The sequence below is a fragment of the Pagrus major genome, chromosome 3 (genome assembly GCF_040436345.1).
Source record: "Pagrus major chromosome 3, Pma_NU_1.0".
Taxonomy (NCBI): domain Eukaryota; kingdom Metazoa; phylum Chordata; class Actinopteri; order Spariformes; family Sparidae; genus Pagrus; species Pagrus major.
This window is the reverse complement of record NC_133217.1, coordinates 22,544,468-22,560,355: the sequence shown is the minus strand read 5'-3', so window position 1 is coordinate 22,560,355 and position 15,888 is coordinate 22,544,468. Positions and strand designations below refer to the sequence as shown.

The 15,888-nt window shown below is 39.7% G+C and overlaps 2 protein-coding genes across 2 annotated transcripts in view; both read right to left on the bottom strand.

The window, feature by feature from the left end:
- Positions 1 to 15,888, bottom strand: part of LOC140993880 (homeodomain-interacting protein kinase 1-like) — a 318,372-nt gene that overhangs the window by 79,976 nt on the left and 222,508 nt on the right. The window lies entirely within an intron of this gene.
- The window catches only part of arhgef2a (Rho guanine nucleotide exchange factor (GEF) 2a), a 48,597-nt gene that overhangs the window by 11,615 nt on the left and 21,094 nt on the right, over positions 1 to 15,888 (bottom strand). Inside the window, exons 6-16 of the mRNA XM_073463310.1 lie at positions 13,921 to 14,030; positions 10,974 to 11,117; positions 10,483 to 10,733; positions 8,065 to 8,190; positions 7,163 to 7,280; positions 6,444 to 6,520; positions 5,097 to 5,268; positions 4,296 to 4,372; positions 3,971 to 4,143; positions 2,013 to 2,080; positions 910 to 1,098 (exon numbers count right to left, since the gene is read on the bottom strand). Coding sequence (XP_073319411.1) covers positions 910 to 1,098; positions 2,013 to 2,080; positions 3,971 to 4,143; positions 4,296 to 4,372; positions 5,097 to 5,268; positions 6,444 to 6,520; positions 7,163 to 7,280; positions 8,065 to 8,190; positions 10,483 to 10,733; positions 10,974 to 11,117; positions 13,921 to 14,030 — 1,505 coding nt within the window. The remainder of the gene's footprint in view (positions 1 to 909; positions 1,099 to 2,012; positions 2,081 to 3,970; positions 4,144 to 4,295; positions 4,373 to 5,096; positions 5,269 to 6,443; positions 6,521 to 7,162; positions 7,281 to 8,064; positions 8,191 to 10,482; positions 10,734 to 10,973; positions 11,118 to 13,920; positions 14,031 to 15,888) is intronic.

Here is a 15,888-nt window from a genome sequence, read left to right as displayed (position 1 = left end):
TGCTCACTAATAGATTTTAGGAAGATTTTGCTCAAAATTTAAGAATGTGTCAGAATAGATCATTTACTTCTTTTAGTACTTGCTGCATTTACATTTTTTGGCACCTATCTTCATGAGAAATTAACATTGAAGTATTTTATCATAAACCTGGTTGGTTAACTGTAGCAGAGCAGCTCTTGAACAGAAACAGAACCAGTGCCACAGTTTGTCTCTGTCGCTCCTCTCCAAGGATACTTCTTTGCCATTTTCCATCCATCCACCAGATACCCTTGGACTGTCCCACCTTTCCCCATTACCTGACTGCTCTACCCATCTACACACCTGTTCCTACTTCCCTCATCTACTCTGCAGTGTCCTGGCCTTCCATTTTTTTATGCAGTTGTTAGTACTGTAATTAAAATAATCAGCTACAAACATATCTCTGCTGTTTATCGCTACTTCTTTGCCATACACTTTGGAGGAAATTTTATTGCTGCCTGTAATATTATTATTATTATTATTTTTTACATGGAAATGGTTTGCCTCACAACATTCTTATACCATGTAATAGTAATAGAGAGGAGGTCAGGGTACAGTAGGCATCTGCCTTTCAAAAGCACAAAACTGTCACATAACAGACACAAGAGATACATTTCATGCACTATTGAGCGGAGGCTACTGAAACTTTTAAAGGCTGCAGATAAAAATGTGGTTTCAGGTAAACAGTGAAATAGTCAACACTAATTTGATGGATATTAAACTTGAATATTTAATGGTATCTCACTGGAAACAAGTGTCTTTATATCCGAACTAACAAATAAAAAAAAGTATGATGTTTTTGTCCTGTCCACTTGGGGTTGGATGTGCACACTATCTACTTTGTTTGCAAACAAATCATTATTTTAGTTTGAGTTGTTAGCTGATAGTTACCCTCCGCTGTGGCATCCACTAGGAATTTCTCTGCACGAGGAGCTTGGGGTGTGTCTGCCCTGAAAAAGTACCGGGTGATGGGAGGCTGCAGGCTCTCCTGACCACTTGTCACCTCTGCCAGCTCACAGAATAGAGTCACCCTCTCCTGTAGGAGCTCCAGCATCTCCCGGTCCTTCTGTTGGAGGTCAGCTGTGGGTGATTGGTGATTATTAATAAATCATGCATCTAACACAAATCATCTAACACACATAAATGATAATGTGCTCCAAGGTGCCATACATGAAAAAAAATGGCCATTGTTTTCTACACAGAGCAACCACAGAATGCACTGTCACACTTATACCCTGGTCACTAACTAATGGAAAGGGAGACTTTGTTTAACTTGACATTTGTTTTTTGTTGGCTAACCCGTGGTAGGTGAGTTACCTCACTGAACTACCTGGTATTATAACTGGAAAAATAAATGCTATGGTTATTTCCCTTACTCAAGGTATCATATATCTTGAACATTTTAACACCTGTCAGATGGTCAGCAATAAGTACTTTCTGTAGTCATGGTTCAAACAGTGTCAAAAGTCAAAGAGATAAAACGAGAGGCTGGTAAGGTAAATGCAGATATGGTGGCACTGCATACTAAGACAACTGAAAGATGCAACTGGATGCAATAATCATAAATTAGAAATGTGCAGCTAGAAAAACAGTCCATTTCAAACAAAAATGGGGATGCAGGTGGTCAACTTACAGATATAACAACTTTCAAATCAACATATCTTTCAAATGACATGATTAACATCAGGTGAACTGCTACTACCAGTTACTGCTGATTGGCTATAGAAAAATAATTCTCAACTCCATGACACAATGTCAGACTGAATAATGAAAAAGTATTAGGATTATCAGGATATTTTTGGGATTGGGAGAAGTGTTTGTGGTGATAGTATATATAGCTGCAATCACCATTTGTATTACATTTAAGTCTCATCATTGATCAAGAAGGCAGTATGAATATTCTTGATACATTGAAAATGAAAGTGGGACGTTCTGCTCATTAGTGCCACGTGTAAATGTGTCTTTGATTGTCTGATTAATGTTTGTCTCCTCACCTTTGAGTCTCCTCAGATGGGCCTTATATTCAGTCTCTATGAGGGGGAACTCCTCTCTTGATGGGCACCTGAGCACAAAAAGCACAGATCATACAAATCCTGTTATCAGTGATGTGATGGACATGGATGTTGTTAAGATTTGTTTTTTACTAATAAATTAAAATTATATTTACTGACACAAGATGATGAGATACAGCAACAATGATACACAATTACAGATCATGTCATGCACAACAGTTAAAGGTAAACTGCAGTTCATTACAGCTTGGCTTTAACTTCTGGAGTTCTGTCACCAGTTTACCAACAGGAGGAGAGCTCAGAGATTACTTATTTAACTTTTGGGATTCAAAAGTGGATTTATCTTCACTCCTGTTTATCAACCTGACTGCAGCGGGGATCAGTGGAGGTGACCTCCATTGTCGGGTGTTTTTATGTTGAAGCTGGAGGGGAAATGGACTTTACTTCATGAATGTAACGTTACAGAGAGGAGAGGGGGAAAAGAAGAGAGGGAACCAGAGTCTCTGCAGAGGGCTGAGTTCTGTATCGTTTTGTTATGTGTGCGAGTCCTCACTTAATATATTGCAACTTCTTTCCTGACTACCACACCAGATAAAATGACACATAAAGTGAAAATGTGCTTTACTAGTTGTGAACACACCATTGAAAAACAATCATTGTTGATTAAAATCTGACATGATCAGGCACAAATGTTCAACAACAAGGTCAAGTTTTGAAGTTTTATTCATGTGACGTTTAGTCTCAAGTTTCTTGTGACAGGTGACCAAATGAAATACACCACTACCTTGAGTAAACTTGTGGATTTCTGTATTTGAACTTTGTTGGAAACATTTGTTGTTCAACTAAAAGATATTGCTATAAAATCTAGCAAATATGAAAAATTAACTTCTTTCCAGTAAAAGTAACAGTACAGGCTCTGAAATGTACTCAGAGTATCACAGTAAAAAGTCTCCCTCTGAAGGACATTTGTGGTCAAAGCTAACTGAAGCTCACATCATATTAATATAATTCAAAGACAATTAAAGTTAAAGGTAGAATCAGTAGGATTTGTCCCAGCTGTTCTTAAACGCACCACAAAGATAGTTGATTGTTGAGTGTCATTCCCAGGACGTCAAATAGCCACATTTTGGGTTGGTTAAGCGTCCCGAGCAGCAACAAAGTGAGAAAATAAGAACATCTCTGCAGATACGAGACACTAACACGCCTTTTCTCCCCATTCCAGTCTCCCTCTGTCTGTTTACGTCTTCTTTCGTCTTTTTCGTCTTTGATTCGTCTCGCTATGTCTGCCATGCATGATGTGCACTGATATTTGATATCAGTCTTGTGATGTTGGGAAGGTGGCTTGCAATGACGCCAAATAAAAATAATCCATAATTCCCCTCAAATCAATTCAAACTCAAGTAACAAGCCTGTTTTGAAAATGTGAGGAGGAGAAAGTTCAGATATTTGTGTTCAGATGTAGAGAGGGAAAGTCACAGAGACACTCAGGCACAGTACAGATACCTGAAACATGTACTCAAGTACTGTAACGGGTATTTGTAATTTGTTACTTCCATCCTCACCTGGATAATTTGTATAAATATAAATGTATCATATACAGTTCTGTACAGTATAAATGCCTCTATGCATGCATACTGTATTTGTGCTTTCTTTTTCTTTGGCTTCCTGTTTTTACTTTGCAAAGCACTTTGTAAACTCTGTGTTTAAAGGCGCTCTACAAACACACTTATCATTATTATTATTTAAAATGTATTTTGGTGAGAGATCCAGGGAAAAGAGTGATATTCCTCAGAAGTCATCATTGTAATATAACAGGAAAAACTAGCCAGTAGTCTATGTTTCCCAATAAATGTATTACACCTTACACCTACACAAATCTCACTCTCAAAATAAATGACAGAAAGATACACTGTGTGTGATGTGTTGGTGAATTTGCCCACTTGCTGACGGTGCGCTGGATGTTGCGTATCCAGACATTCTTGTCCTCTTTGGAGGCAGCATGGAACTCGTACATCTCAGGAGGGGAGGAGTCGCTGATGAGGAACATGCCTCGCTCCTGATTGGCTATATCCCTCACTATAAGGTTCTGAAGGGAAAGCACTGGAGGTTTGTCCTGTATAACCAAACAGCAGAGAATTGGAGAAAGTAACAGAGAGAGAGAGAGGACAGGTAAGAAAACAACATGAACAGTTGTCTTTTCTGTCATCAGCATAACAAATGATGTATTGGTAAAATACATTTTAGTGTGTGAGTACATTTTCTTACCAGACATGGAAAGATGTACCGCTGGTCTTTCTCCTGCAGAAACACCAGGATGTCTGTCATCAGTAAGACCTGTATATCTACAAACACACACATGCAACGAAACAACAAAGACACACTGTGACACACCAAACACTGTTTGTTTGTTTTTTTTCCATCAAGCACATATGTGAACTCATGTGAACCTGAAGCCATACCCTGTCGTAAATTTTACTGTCATCTTGTGTTCATAATTCTAACAGCATTGTCTCATACACATAAGAGATTCTCTGTTAAAGAAGCAGCATGTAATGTAAACGGGCATTAGTTTATAATTTAAGCTCATGAAAATCAGCCTCACTGTTTCATGTCCAATTTGCTGCTTTACATTAAAAGCATTTTTTTTTACATAAGATGTAAGATAACAAAATGTTATTTGTGACAAAATATTTGCTTGTGTATTGAAATAATTAAAATACAATATTTAATTTAATTTAATTTAATTTTTTAAATGAGACAAAAAAAATTTATCCCCCAGATTTAAATTAATCTTCATCAAAAATTCATAAGCATATTCATATATTCAGAAGCAGTTATACCAGTAAACATCAGGTATAATGTGTTGCTCAGTGTGTGTTAGTGACCATGTCAACCCAGTTAAGTTACCAAGTTAATAGCTTGAACAAGGCCAGTGCACAAAATGTTTGCAGTAGGTCAGGTGACTGTAGTGGTCTTTCCAGTTGTAGTTTGTGGACTATTGTACTGTGCGCTACATGTTGATCAATTACTTAACACACAAACTAATATTTCCACAGTGTTGTGTACCTTTCGGCCGGGATCCTGGTGTTTTCCATACAAGGGTTCCCTCATGCACGAGTCTCCGGCGGAACAACTCTCCAGGCTTGAAAAGTCCACCATCCCTTACTCTTGTCTCAGCCCGTGGATCCAGCTTGGCCTGTATCTCCTGCAGTCGGTGTGTTTTCTCCAAGTCCTCCATCTGCCAACCAGAATAAAAGTCATCTTCCATTTGAAGTCCAAAAGAGAGTATTAATGAACAAGAATGAACTAATTTGATTCAATTTAAATTGAGTAGATAACCTTACAGAATGAATTATCTTGAACATAAAACTGGAAATGTTCCCCATTTGAAGTTTAATATGATTTTAAAATATATAATAGACTATAATATATTTATGTTGATTCACATAAATATATGTGAATCAATTTTTTTTATATATATATAAATTTCACTTCATTAATACATTACATGGGAGGAATTGTCAAGGCAATGCCCAGCTTGTCCCTTGGCCTTGGCCCAGGCAGTGTGTGACAGATCTCTGTGGAGCAGGTGGCAATGAGAAGGAGGGCTGGACCACCTCCTAGCTGCCAATCCCTAACAAACAGGCTCTGTCTTAAGGGTCTGGGAGCAGTTTAGGAGGAAATCAAGCCCACAAAGGGCCAGCTCCCTCTTTTAAATGTTTGAGTGCAACCCAGCGCTGGATCAGTATCAGCCACAATAAACAAAGTAACAATATTGGAAACATGGTAGTAGTGGTGTGGAGATGAAATTTAAAAGGTAACAATAACAGTACTTTTGACGCAGCAGGCCTGATCCTGCTGACCTGATCCCAGTCCAATTTCAGTGGTCCAGACAGACATGCTGCCAGCACTGTCACTGACTTTATTATTATTATTGGCAGTAGTAGTAGTAGTAGTGGTAGTACTAGTGCCATACCAATACCACTAGTGGTGGTATTATTATTGGTTGTGGAAGTAGTATTAGCATTAGTGTATATGTATTTATTTTTTCCCCATACTTTCCTTACAGTGTTTTAGTTTAGTAGTTTACTTATAGTCTGTAAGTATGGAACACGAGCACACACGCACGCACGCACGCACGCACGCACGCACGCACGCACGCACGCATCACCGACACCTAATCAACACAACATCCGACAACTAAGACCACCCTTTTTGGCTAAGCTTTTGTTAAATCTCCTGTATTAATTGTTTTGTTTTCTTCATGTTGTCCTGCTACATTCCATCTTTCATCTTACAATGAAGGAAAAACAGTGAGAATTAGTGTTGTGTCATGATAAAGAGCTCAAAAAGACAATCTTAAAAAATGCTAACAGTCACAAAACTGTCAGTCCTCAAAAGGTATTTCAGTACCTGTTGGTCTATTGAACTAAGAAGTTCTCTGATCATGGAGAAAGCCTGGGCCAGAGATGAAGCTTCTTCTTCATCATCTGCAAGAGAAACAAACAAAAAAGATTGTTGTGGAGGTATAAGAATCTCCGGCAGCAGACAGAATATCATCTAGCTACCACTATCAATCAGTTTTGTCAGTCATTAAACTGATTATAGACAGAACACAAGATCTCCTTTGTGACTTGTTTTGAGAGTTTGGTTGGTGACAGTTGCACATATATAAACAGTCATGTAGTTATTTTCATGTATCTGAGTGCAGCAGCACTATGTGCACAAAGCTATGGGAAGGGGAGTAGAAAATGTCAGTCTAGTGTTTGATCATGTACCTTTTGGTCACAACAGAATAAAGATTATGAGACATTACATGTGTCATAGCTTTTTAACAAAATGGTGTCAACTACAGTAGAGCAGGATGAAAATGGCTGAAATAGATTAGCAAGTGGCAAAATGTGAATTATCCACAGATGTACTGTTGGCTGTGAGTATGTGGATATACTAAATGTCCCTTTATGCTTTTTGTGTACAGGACTTTTGTTTCCTGGTTTACCTTGTTGCACTCCTTGTTGTAGACCTGTTAGTATATCTGGATGTGTAAACCTGCTCTTATTTTATTTTGCAGTGAAATCCTAAAGTTCCATGTAAAAAGATGTTGACTGGGTGACTGGTGACTGGGGTCTCACCGCTGGTGTTGTCCAGAATGCGCTGGATAAGGACGGGATACTTGGAGATCCGCTGAGTCACTAACAAGATGCATTCCTGAACACCATGGCAACGTAGCAATGGTCCTCGACTCACCCGCTGGCCAGAGACAGAGACACACACTTACAGAATTATTCTGGCTGTCATTTCTTGTCATTTTGTCACTACATTTTTTCAGCTTTGAGGATACGACAAACAACCATTAAACTGGCAATGGACGACTTTTTAGCATTCACTCGATGGAGAGCGCTTCAGTGTTGTGTCAAAGGCTGTTCCCCTGTTGATATGTGTTTCCTCTTACCATCGGGACTGGAGACACTTCAAAACCAGCATTCTTTCTACTAGATCAGTAAGTAACAGAACAACAGAACATCACTGGTACCATCTACAGACCATCAGTGACATCAGTGAAGTTAGATGTCTGCACAGAGCCTAAAGATACTAAAAGACAACACCCACCCAGACACAGTCTGTTCACCCTGCTGCCATCTGGCAACAGATACAGAAGTATCTGCTGCCGTACCACCAGACTACAGAGCAGCTTCATTCCTCAGGCTGTGAGACTCCTGTGAGATAAAGGGACTAAAACTTGCATTTTGTTGTGTAAACCATTGTTGTAAAATGTGGTGCCACTATCAGCTCTTTGGACACTATGCTGACGTGTGGTTTTTAAAAAAACAACCCACAGAAAGCTTTCCACCTTGACGACCAAACAGCCAAAGCCAGAGAAACTGCTGGGATTAGTTGGTGCCTTGATTATTTGTTGGTCAGGCTATGGAATGTATTGTTAATACATTAATAAACAAGATTATGCATGAGCTACCTTATTTCTCAATTGTATTGCATTGTACAATGTGTGTGTTGATGCGTTTGTCCGTCTCACCCGTATGAAACACTGGAACCTTTTGTCTCTGGCCAGCAGTTCCTTGTACAATTTGACGGCCTTCAAGTGGCGGCTACAGAACTCAGCGTAGGTCTTCCGCATGTCATCTGCACACTGACCTGAGAACTGACAGAAGAACCAAAGCATAGGTTGTTTGGAGTGGCTGGCATGGTTTCTGAACTAAATATAAATATTTTATGAAAAAAAAATTAATTGCAAATAAAAACTGCAAATCAAACAAAATGACAATTTCGACATGACTTTTATTCCTCTCAGATATTGAGCACAAATTTATTTTGTTATCCATGTTAGCACTTCTTTGCCAAGATAATCCAAACACCTGACCTGTGTGGCATATTAAGATCCTGATTAAACAGCATGATTAATGCACATGTTTGCTTTGAACTTGTCAAAATTAAGGGCCACTCTAAAATGTGCAGTTTTATTTTGAAGGCTCTGAATGATGGACCTAAAATGCATGCACATGAGCATGCACGTGCACATGCGATGTACGGTGGTGTGCACGCACACGGTTACATTATTTTCTAAACATCGTGAACTTTTACCTTTTCAGCTATGCAAAAAATGAGAGGATGTTTTGCTGCCCTCATCCTGACTAGTTAATGTTAGCAAGCTATAAACTTCACAAAGACCACCGCCTTCTTTTAAAGTGGAGTAATTTCTTTCTTGCAGGCCTGTAAAAAGGATTTTATTAATACTGAGGTCATGCGTAGGCCTACTAGAAGGAGCAGCATTAAAAAGGAATTGGAATTGGAATGTTGTTCTAAAAAATAAATCTGGTAACATGATTATGAGGTAAATAGTCATGAATATGTAAGTAGTAAAGTAATAAAAGTAATAAAGTAATAATTCTGAGTTTAACATTGACATTTTATCTCATAATTTCGACTCTTAAATCTCCAAATTATGAAATGAGGGTTATACATATAGGTAAAAGTCATAATTAGAACATTTAAAAAATCTCATCTTAAGTATTTATGATTTTTCATCTCAAACTGTTTTTATTTCATAACAATGACTATTATCTAATGATTTAGATGTTTTTTATGCCATAATTTCTGCCTGTTATCTCATGATTATGGCTTATAGTTAGTTGATAGTTTATTCAAAGCTGCTGTGCACTGTAACATTTTTCATAGTGTTTTTCCCACTGTGAAAATGTCAGAGCAGAAACTCGTGATTGACTCTGTGCTCAAAGCCTGGACAGTTTCAAATAAATATAGGTTCATAGTTCTTTGGCTCAGGTCCTAAACACAGTTGCAGTTTCTGTCCCTGTGCTGTAACTCTTTGTTACAGTTTCTTGTTTTGAGTGTATTGAGTATGAAGGTCGGTGAAATGCAGCCCCTCAGCCTTCATACACAGAGTGAATGACAGGACGATACTGTACGTGTCCAGCTTGTTACACGTTACATAATGTAATGAGCTGCGCATGCAGAGCTGTTCAGCATCACTGATGAGAAGATGCCAACCTTTGTTTAAAACATACCATACAACTAAGTAGTTTTAGCAATTCACCACTTTAATATTTTAACATTTAACGGGATCATGCAAACTGTATGACCTGAGCGGCGCTCTGGTGCGCTCCGGCCGGTAACTCAAAGCATTACTTTATGTCGTGAATCAATCAGCACACCTTAAATGTCAATATGACTCAGTGGATCTTGTCCAGCAGGACATGCTGCAACATGAGGTGATGGTGGTGGATGGATGGCACATCAACAGACCTCAGGATCTCATCACATAACCCCACCATCACCATGGGCACTCTGTTTACAACACTGATATTAGCAAACTGCTCGCCCACATGACACCATACACACTGTCTGCCATCTGCCCGGTAAAATGAAAACCGGGATTCATCCATGAAGAGAACACTTCTCCAAAGTGCCAGACACCTTCAGAGGTGAGCATTCTGACGAGCTTGCAGATGAACTTCCCTAAGATGCTTTCTGACAGTTTAAACAGAAACTCTTTAGTTTTTAAAAACCAACTGTTGTAACAGCCGTCCCAGTGGCCCGACAGGTGAAGAAGCCCAATGTGGAGGTCCTGGGCTGGTGTGGTTACACGTGGTCTGCAATTCTGAGGTAGGTACTGCCAAGTGGTTTATGGTGGCAAAATGAATAATATATTCACAGGCAACAGCTCTGGTGGACATTCCTGCAGTCAGCATGCCAACTGCATGCTCCCTCAAAACTTGACACAGACACAGATTCTAACAAACTTGTGCTCCAAATTACAGAGGACATTTTTTCTCAAATTTTTCTTTTTCTGTGCACACAAAAAGAGAATTTCAACTTGTGGAAATTGGAATGGAAAAGGAAAGTGTTGCGTTTAAATTTGCTATTGAAAAAATTCCAGCTTCATTCCAGTGCTGTGCCAATCTGAAAGAGCAGTCACCTGCTCTAGTAGTATGTCTCCCAGCTGGTGAATGGTGAAGTTGCGGCTGGATCCAGGATGCAGGCTGTTGTTCCGTCGCAGGAGGAGTTGTGCCAGGAAATGGGAATGTATTCTGATCAGCTGGTCCAGGCAGGGGAACATGGCATGCACACTACTGGGGTCCAGCTGAAGCTCCTCCAGCATGCCCTGTCGGAACACCCTTTCCATGATATGCAGCGTTCGCATGTGGTGCAGCTCTGTCTGAATCAGCTCTGAGAGGGACACACACACACACACACACACAGAAATCATACCACAGATTATAGCAGTCATACAGTAAATGCAGTTCTGAGGAATTGCACTTCTGACATTTTTTAAATGAAATTTGAATCATGTCTGGCTACAGAGAGTACTCTCTTTGTGGTACTTTATTCTAGCTACTGTAAATTCATAGCTGCTCTCAATGTCTGTACTATGGGGGAAAAAATAAAGGTCAGTAAACAACTGCTCACCATAGATGACATCCTGCCTCTTGATGACGTTTTTGCGGTGTGCCTGCAAGTAACTGCTGTCCACCGCCATGCTCCATGAGTCAGCCTTAAAGTCTTGGCCCTCGAACTCCATATCCTCCAATACTGAGGTGTAGTAGATGTCTCCTTAACAAGAGAAAACCCTCAACATTACGATCATAGGTGGCAAATATATTTTTGAGTTCCATACACCTTGATCTTTCTCTCATGCCTTTGTTCAGATTGCTGGTTGTAGAAATAATCAAGGTCAGTACATCGAGCTTTAAGTCCAACAGAAATACAATTACCATAAATGTCTTTGATGATACATCAAAAATGCTCCTTTGTTCTCCAACACTATGATTAATTTTGATTAACAGCTAAGTTAGCCAGGCTGCAGCTTTACCTTAGTCACTTCCCATTAACACGTCCATTTAACTATCTACTGACCAAACTCATTCGTAACATGATTATTACTGAATGAACTCATGTTAATGAAAAGCTGCTTGGACATGTATTTGAACCCTGGTCTTTTTGATAATAAGGGTTATTGTTAGTGGCCACCCAGGGTTTTCTACCAAGAAATTCACTTCATTTTATTTTCTGTTTAGTACAGGTATGCAATTAACTATTGTGTGGCATTAACGTCTGCATTGGGAGCTAGTCGGGAATGGATGGTTGGGTTAAACAGGTACAAGACGTTAAAGCTATGGTCTACAATTTGAAAGATTGATCATTATTATTAACATTATTTAGATGGTGGTTATGGCCCAATAGTACGACCTACACAATGTAAAGAGCAAAAGGAACCAAATAAATCCATTCTCTCTAGCGCCTGCAAAACTGCAAAGAAATTGACCAATAGCAGCCATCCAGTCAGGATGGGAGTTTCCCCTTGCTCAAATTTGCACTCTCTCTCTCTCCCTCCATCCAATCCCCTCGCTCACTCTCCTGCTCCTGGTCCTGTCTCTCCCAAACCACTTTCGCATTTAAAACTACAAGCGGGCAGGAGGTTTGTCTAGCCCTGAGCAGTTCAGGTATGGAGGGAAAATAGATCGACAGTAGCAAGCTGCCTCTGCTTGCCCCACCGGCAAAGGCTAAAAGAAAGTGCAAGTCTGTCATTGAAAAGGCAGACACAAAGCGGAGATGCGACACAAAGAGGGCTCAAACCCAAGTAAACATTGGGTCATCGTTTGAACATTGCGAAAGCTCCATGATGATATGGACCTGAAAAACGATGCTGATACAGCAGAGTTTTTGTTGAACAGGTAATCTTTCGTCTTTATTGTGGATGTTGTCACACAGATAACTGAAAGCTGCAGTTAGTTATTTTCTGTGTTATTAGACGGCGTCGAAACAATTTCTGTCTCTGCAATATTGTCAACACTTGTTTACTTGTTCAACGGAGACGTTAGCCTCTATGTTAGCATTGTAAGCTAAAATTGCTATCATGTTTACACCAAATCAGCCTATTTATTTGCTCGTGGCAGCTAAATGAAGCAGCAAGTAATGCAAGTAAGATGAATGAATGGATGAATGAAACCCCAATGCGAAGCGGAGGGGTTTCATTCATCCTGTCCGGATTTATTTCTCCATAACAACCTCTTGCCCGGTCACTACTCAACTGTTTTGCTAACCCTCCTCCCGGTCTTGTCCATTTACTTTCAAGGAAGCCTTTGCTAAATCAATATGATGGATTATCATATACGCGTTACGATGTGAGTATTTGTGTGTCTTATCTGTCATAAACAAGAGATTACGGTTTACGGGGCACGTTTGTGTCGCAGTCGTGGTGCTACTCAAACATCTGGGACACAGCTGGTCCGAGGCTCATGCAGGTTTAGTTTTCAGCCACAATGTGGAAGCAATTGTTGTGATTAAAGCTGACGGCAGCATCTGTTAGTCTCTTGGTCCTCAATAACTTTTAGAAGTGGCTGAGATATGTGAATGATTTTGGTGCGTAACGCTACAGAAACGTTATATTTATTGTCAGCAAGTAATGACTGTATATGTTGTTTGGGTTATTACTTATTACCTAGCTGTAACGTAACGTAGCTGTGACATGCTAATGACGTTACGCTAGCTTGGCTGTGGAGCTTAGCTGTGGACATTGTAATGACTTACACGATTTACGTTAGTTTCAACGTGCATTGTAATAACTTTACCTGTGAATCCGACATCGTTACTCCGCATTTAAAGCTGGCGCCGTATTTCAGCCGGCTTGTTGCTCTTGTTGCTTGTTGCGGGAGGGGGTGTGTCGTGGGAGGCTCGGAGGGGAGAGCGATACCAGCTCGGAGGGGAGGGATTAAGGAGCACAGAGGGGAGGGGTGTGTGTGGGGGGGGGATGCTTTTTTCAAATCTTTCTCAGAAGGTAGACCATAGCTTTAAATAAGGAAACAGCTGTTCATATCTAGTGTGAAACCAAAAGGAAATGTGAGTTATTTTAACTTACTAACATGAAGAAGTAATGTCACGTACATAATGTAACTGCAGTGATGTACTGACTTAACTACATTTGTAACTGAAGTTTCAGAAGTAACGTCTTAATTTTAAGCCAAACCATGATGTTTTCCTAAACCTGACCTAATGCGAGTGCACGGCAAAGGTCCAGTTCACCTGCTGCTGGTACACTGTAACAGTCATGTTGGTTTGGAACAGTGATATGTGTCGTTTTGGGAGTAGAAATTGACCTATTCAGTCATTTTGTTATAAGGATGCGTTGCCTTTAAAACATTGGTAGTGCACTGGAAAATGCAATGAAATGAAACAGAAGTGCTCACAGTCTTGGAGTACATATCGGTAGAATTATTCCATTCAACAACTTTTTCATGACACTGGAAATTGTGGATTGTTTTCTAACTAACATTACAATGACTGTGAATGTGTCCAGAGTCCATAGCCATGTTACTATGATGATAGTTTGATTTATGATGTTTGAATGTTCTGATACCGTCATCAGTGAGAGATTCCACTGACATAGCCCTGGCCCTGAAGCTGAGGGAGTCTGTGGACTGGGACAGGATCCTGCGCAGCCCCAGGGGAGAGTCATCATTCAGGGTCCTACAACACAAACCAGGCAGGAATAAGCTGACCAGCAAAGCCTGCTGTGAGTAATCCGGCTCTACCTTTGCATATGTAGCATGAATTACAGGGTAGAATAAATAAATAATTATTATTAATAATAAATTTGACCTTTTGACCGTCTTCTAAGAGAAAGCTAAATTAGATCACGTATAGAACTTTAAAAAATAATGTAACTTAGAAATGTAAACATTCCCAGCTAAACTTAAAATCATCAGTGTTTTCAGTCCTGTATTTATTTTAACAGGATGTTAATTGGTTTAAAGATATGCAAGTCAAAACAAAATTTAGCGTAAGGTTAGAATGTGAACCAAGGAGCAAGGGATTAGCTAATGGAAAAACTGGAAACAGTAGAATGCAGCAGATCACATACCTCATTAGACTGCATCAAGAAGACTTGAAACTTGTCAGCCCTTGTGTGTGTATATAGTCCGTGTGCTCCGTAATGTCTTTGTCAGTTCGTCCTGTGTGATTCCCCTGTGTTATTCACCTGAGCATGTTTCCTGTGTCTTCCTGTGTCACCCCATGGTATGTTTCTGTTTGTTTTTGTTCCTCGTGTTTTTACTAGTTTGTACTTTGGTTTTGGATGTACTTTGGTTGTTTTTGGTCTTTGTATTTTTAGAGTTTGCAATTCTTGGTTTTTGGATTCTTGTTCTTTTGGATTGTTCAGCTTTTTGTTAAATAAAGCTCAGCTTTTGTTCCTTATATGCCTCCTGAGTGTTTTTTGCATTTAGGTCCTCATTTTTTGGCACAATGCAATAAAACGTAATAAAACAGATTGTTGTTAAAGTAGCTAAAGAGTGAAACATCTCGCTGCTTTCTTTGTTGGAGGTGTACACATGCAGCTGAGAGGCACGAAAGCAACATGAGAGATGGAAGTAAAAGATATTAAAAAGTTATTTTAATATTTTTTACTTACATCTCTCTTTCAAACTCAGCTCAGACTGAATGATGTTCCAGCTGCTTGAACACTGACTGATGGAAACATTTCAACAAGCCAGCATCTTTAACTCCAACATGCCATAGCATCTTGCCTGAAAAGGGGCACAAATTAGTGTGTCCACCCTGGTGTAGTGGTCAATCGATAAATACCCGTGACAACTGCATAGTCAACTGACGCATGAGTGAAGGCTGATTGTTCATGTATTGCCAGTGTGAAAGGGCTATCAGTGTTTGACTCTCTGGTGGTATATGTCACTTATTTTATGACTCTATGGATCACGTATACTGGGATAAGCTTACTTGTTGTGCAAACATCATAAAATAACATCATTACTCATTACCAGGATACTGTGCATGTATGTGCGCAGGTGTGTCTTCAGTACAGTAGTCAGTTGAATAAAAGATTTGATAAATGATGATCTACTGCACATCATAGAATGAAAATTTATCCGAGGACATACTGAGCCCAGTTGCAATATAGAGATCAGCGCCAATCTAAGCCATCATTTCATAGATTTTAACTATAATGTATGCTGTAGGATTGACAGCTGTCTAAACAACCCCCATTGTGCTCAGTTAAAATGGTGAAACCACTGTGTTGTGAGAGAATGAACCTCTTATCCCAAAAGATGGAGGAAACATCAGGAAGAGCCACAGAGGAGGGATCCCTCTCCCAGGACTGACAGACATGCAATAGATGTTGCATGTACAGAACAGAACACCAAAATCACAATTTACAAGTTGCATTGATGGAATGTCTGATACAAGTGAATAATGTAAAATATATGTCACGGGTGTGGATCCAGGATGACGACTGAGTGGCCAAGGCATCACCTTATGGCGACTTGGAAGAGGTAGGGTTAGGCTCAACCACACCATATCCCATAAGGCTTAA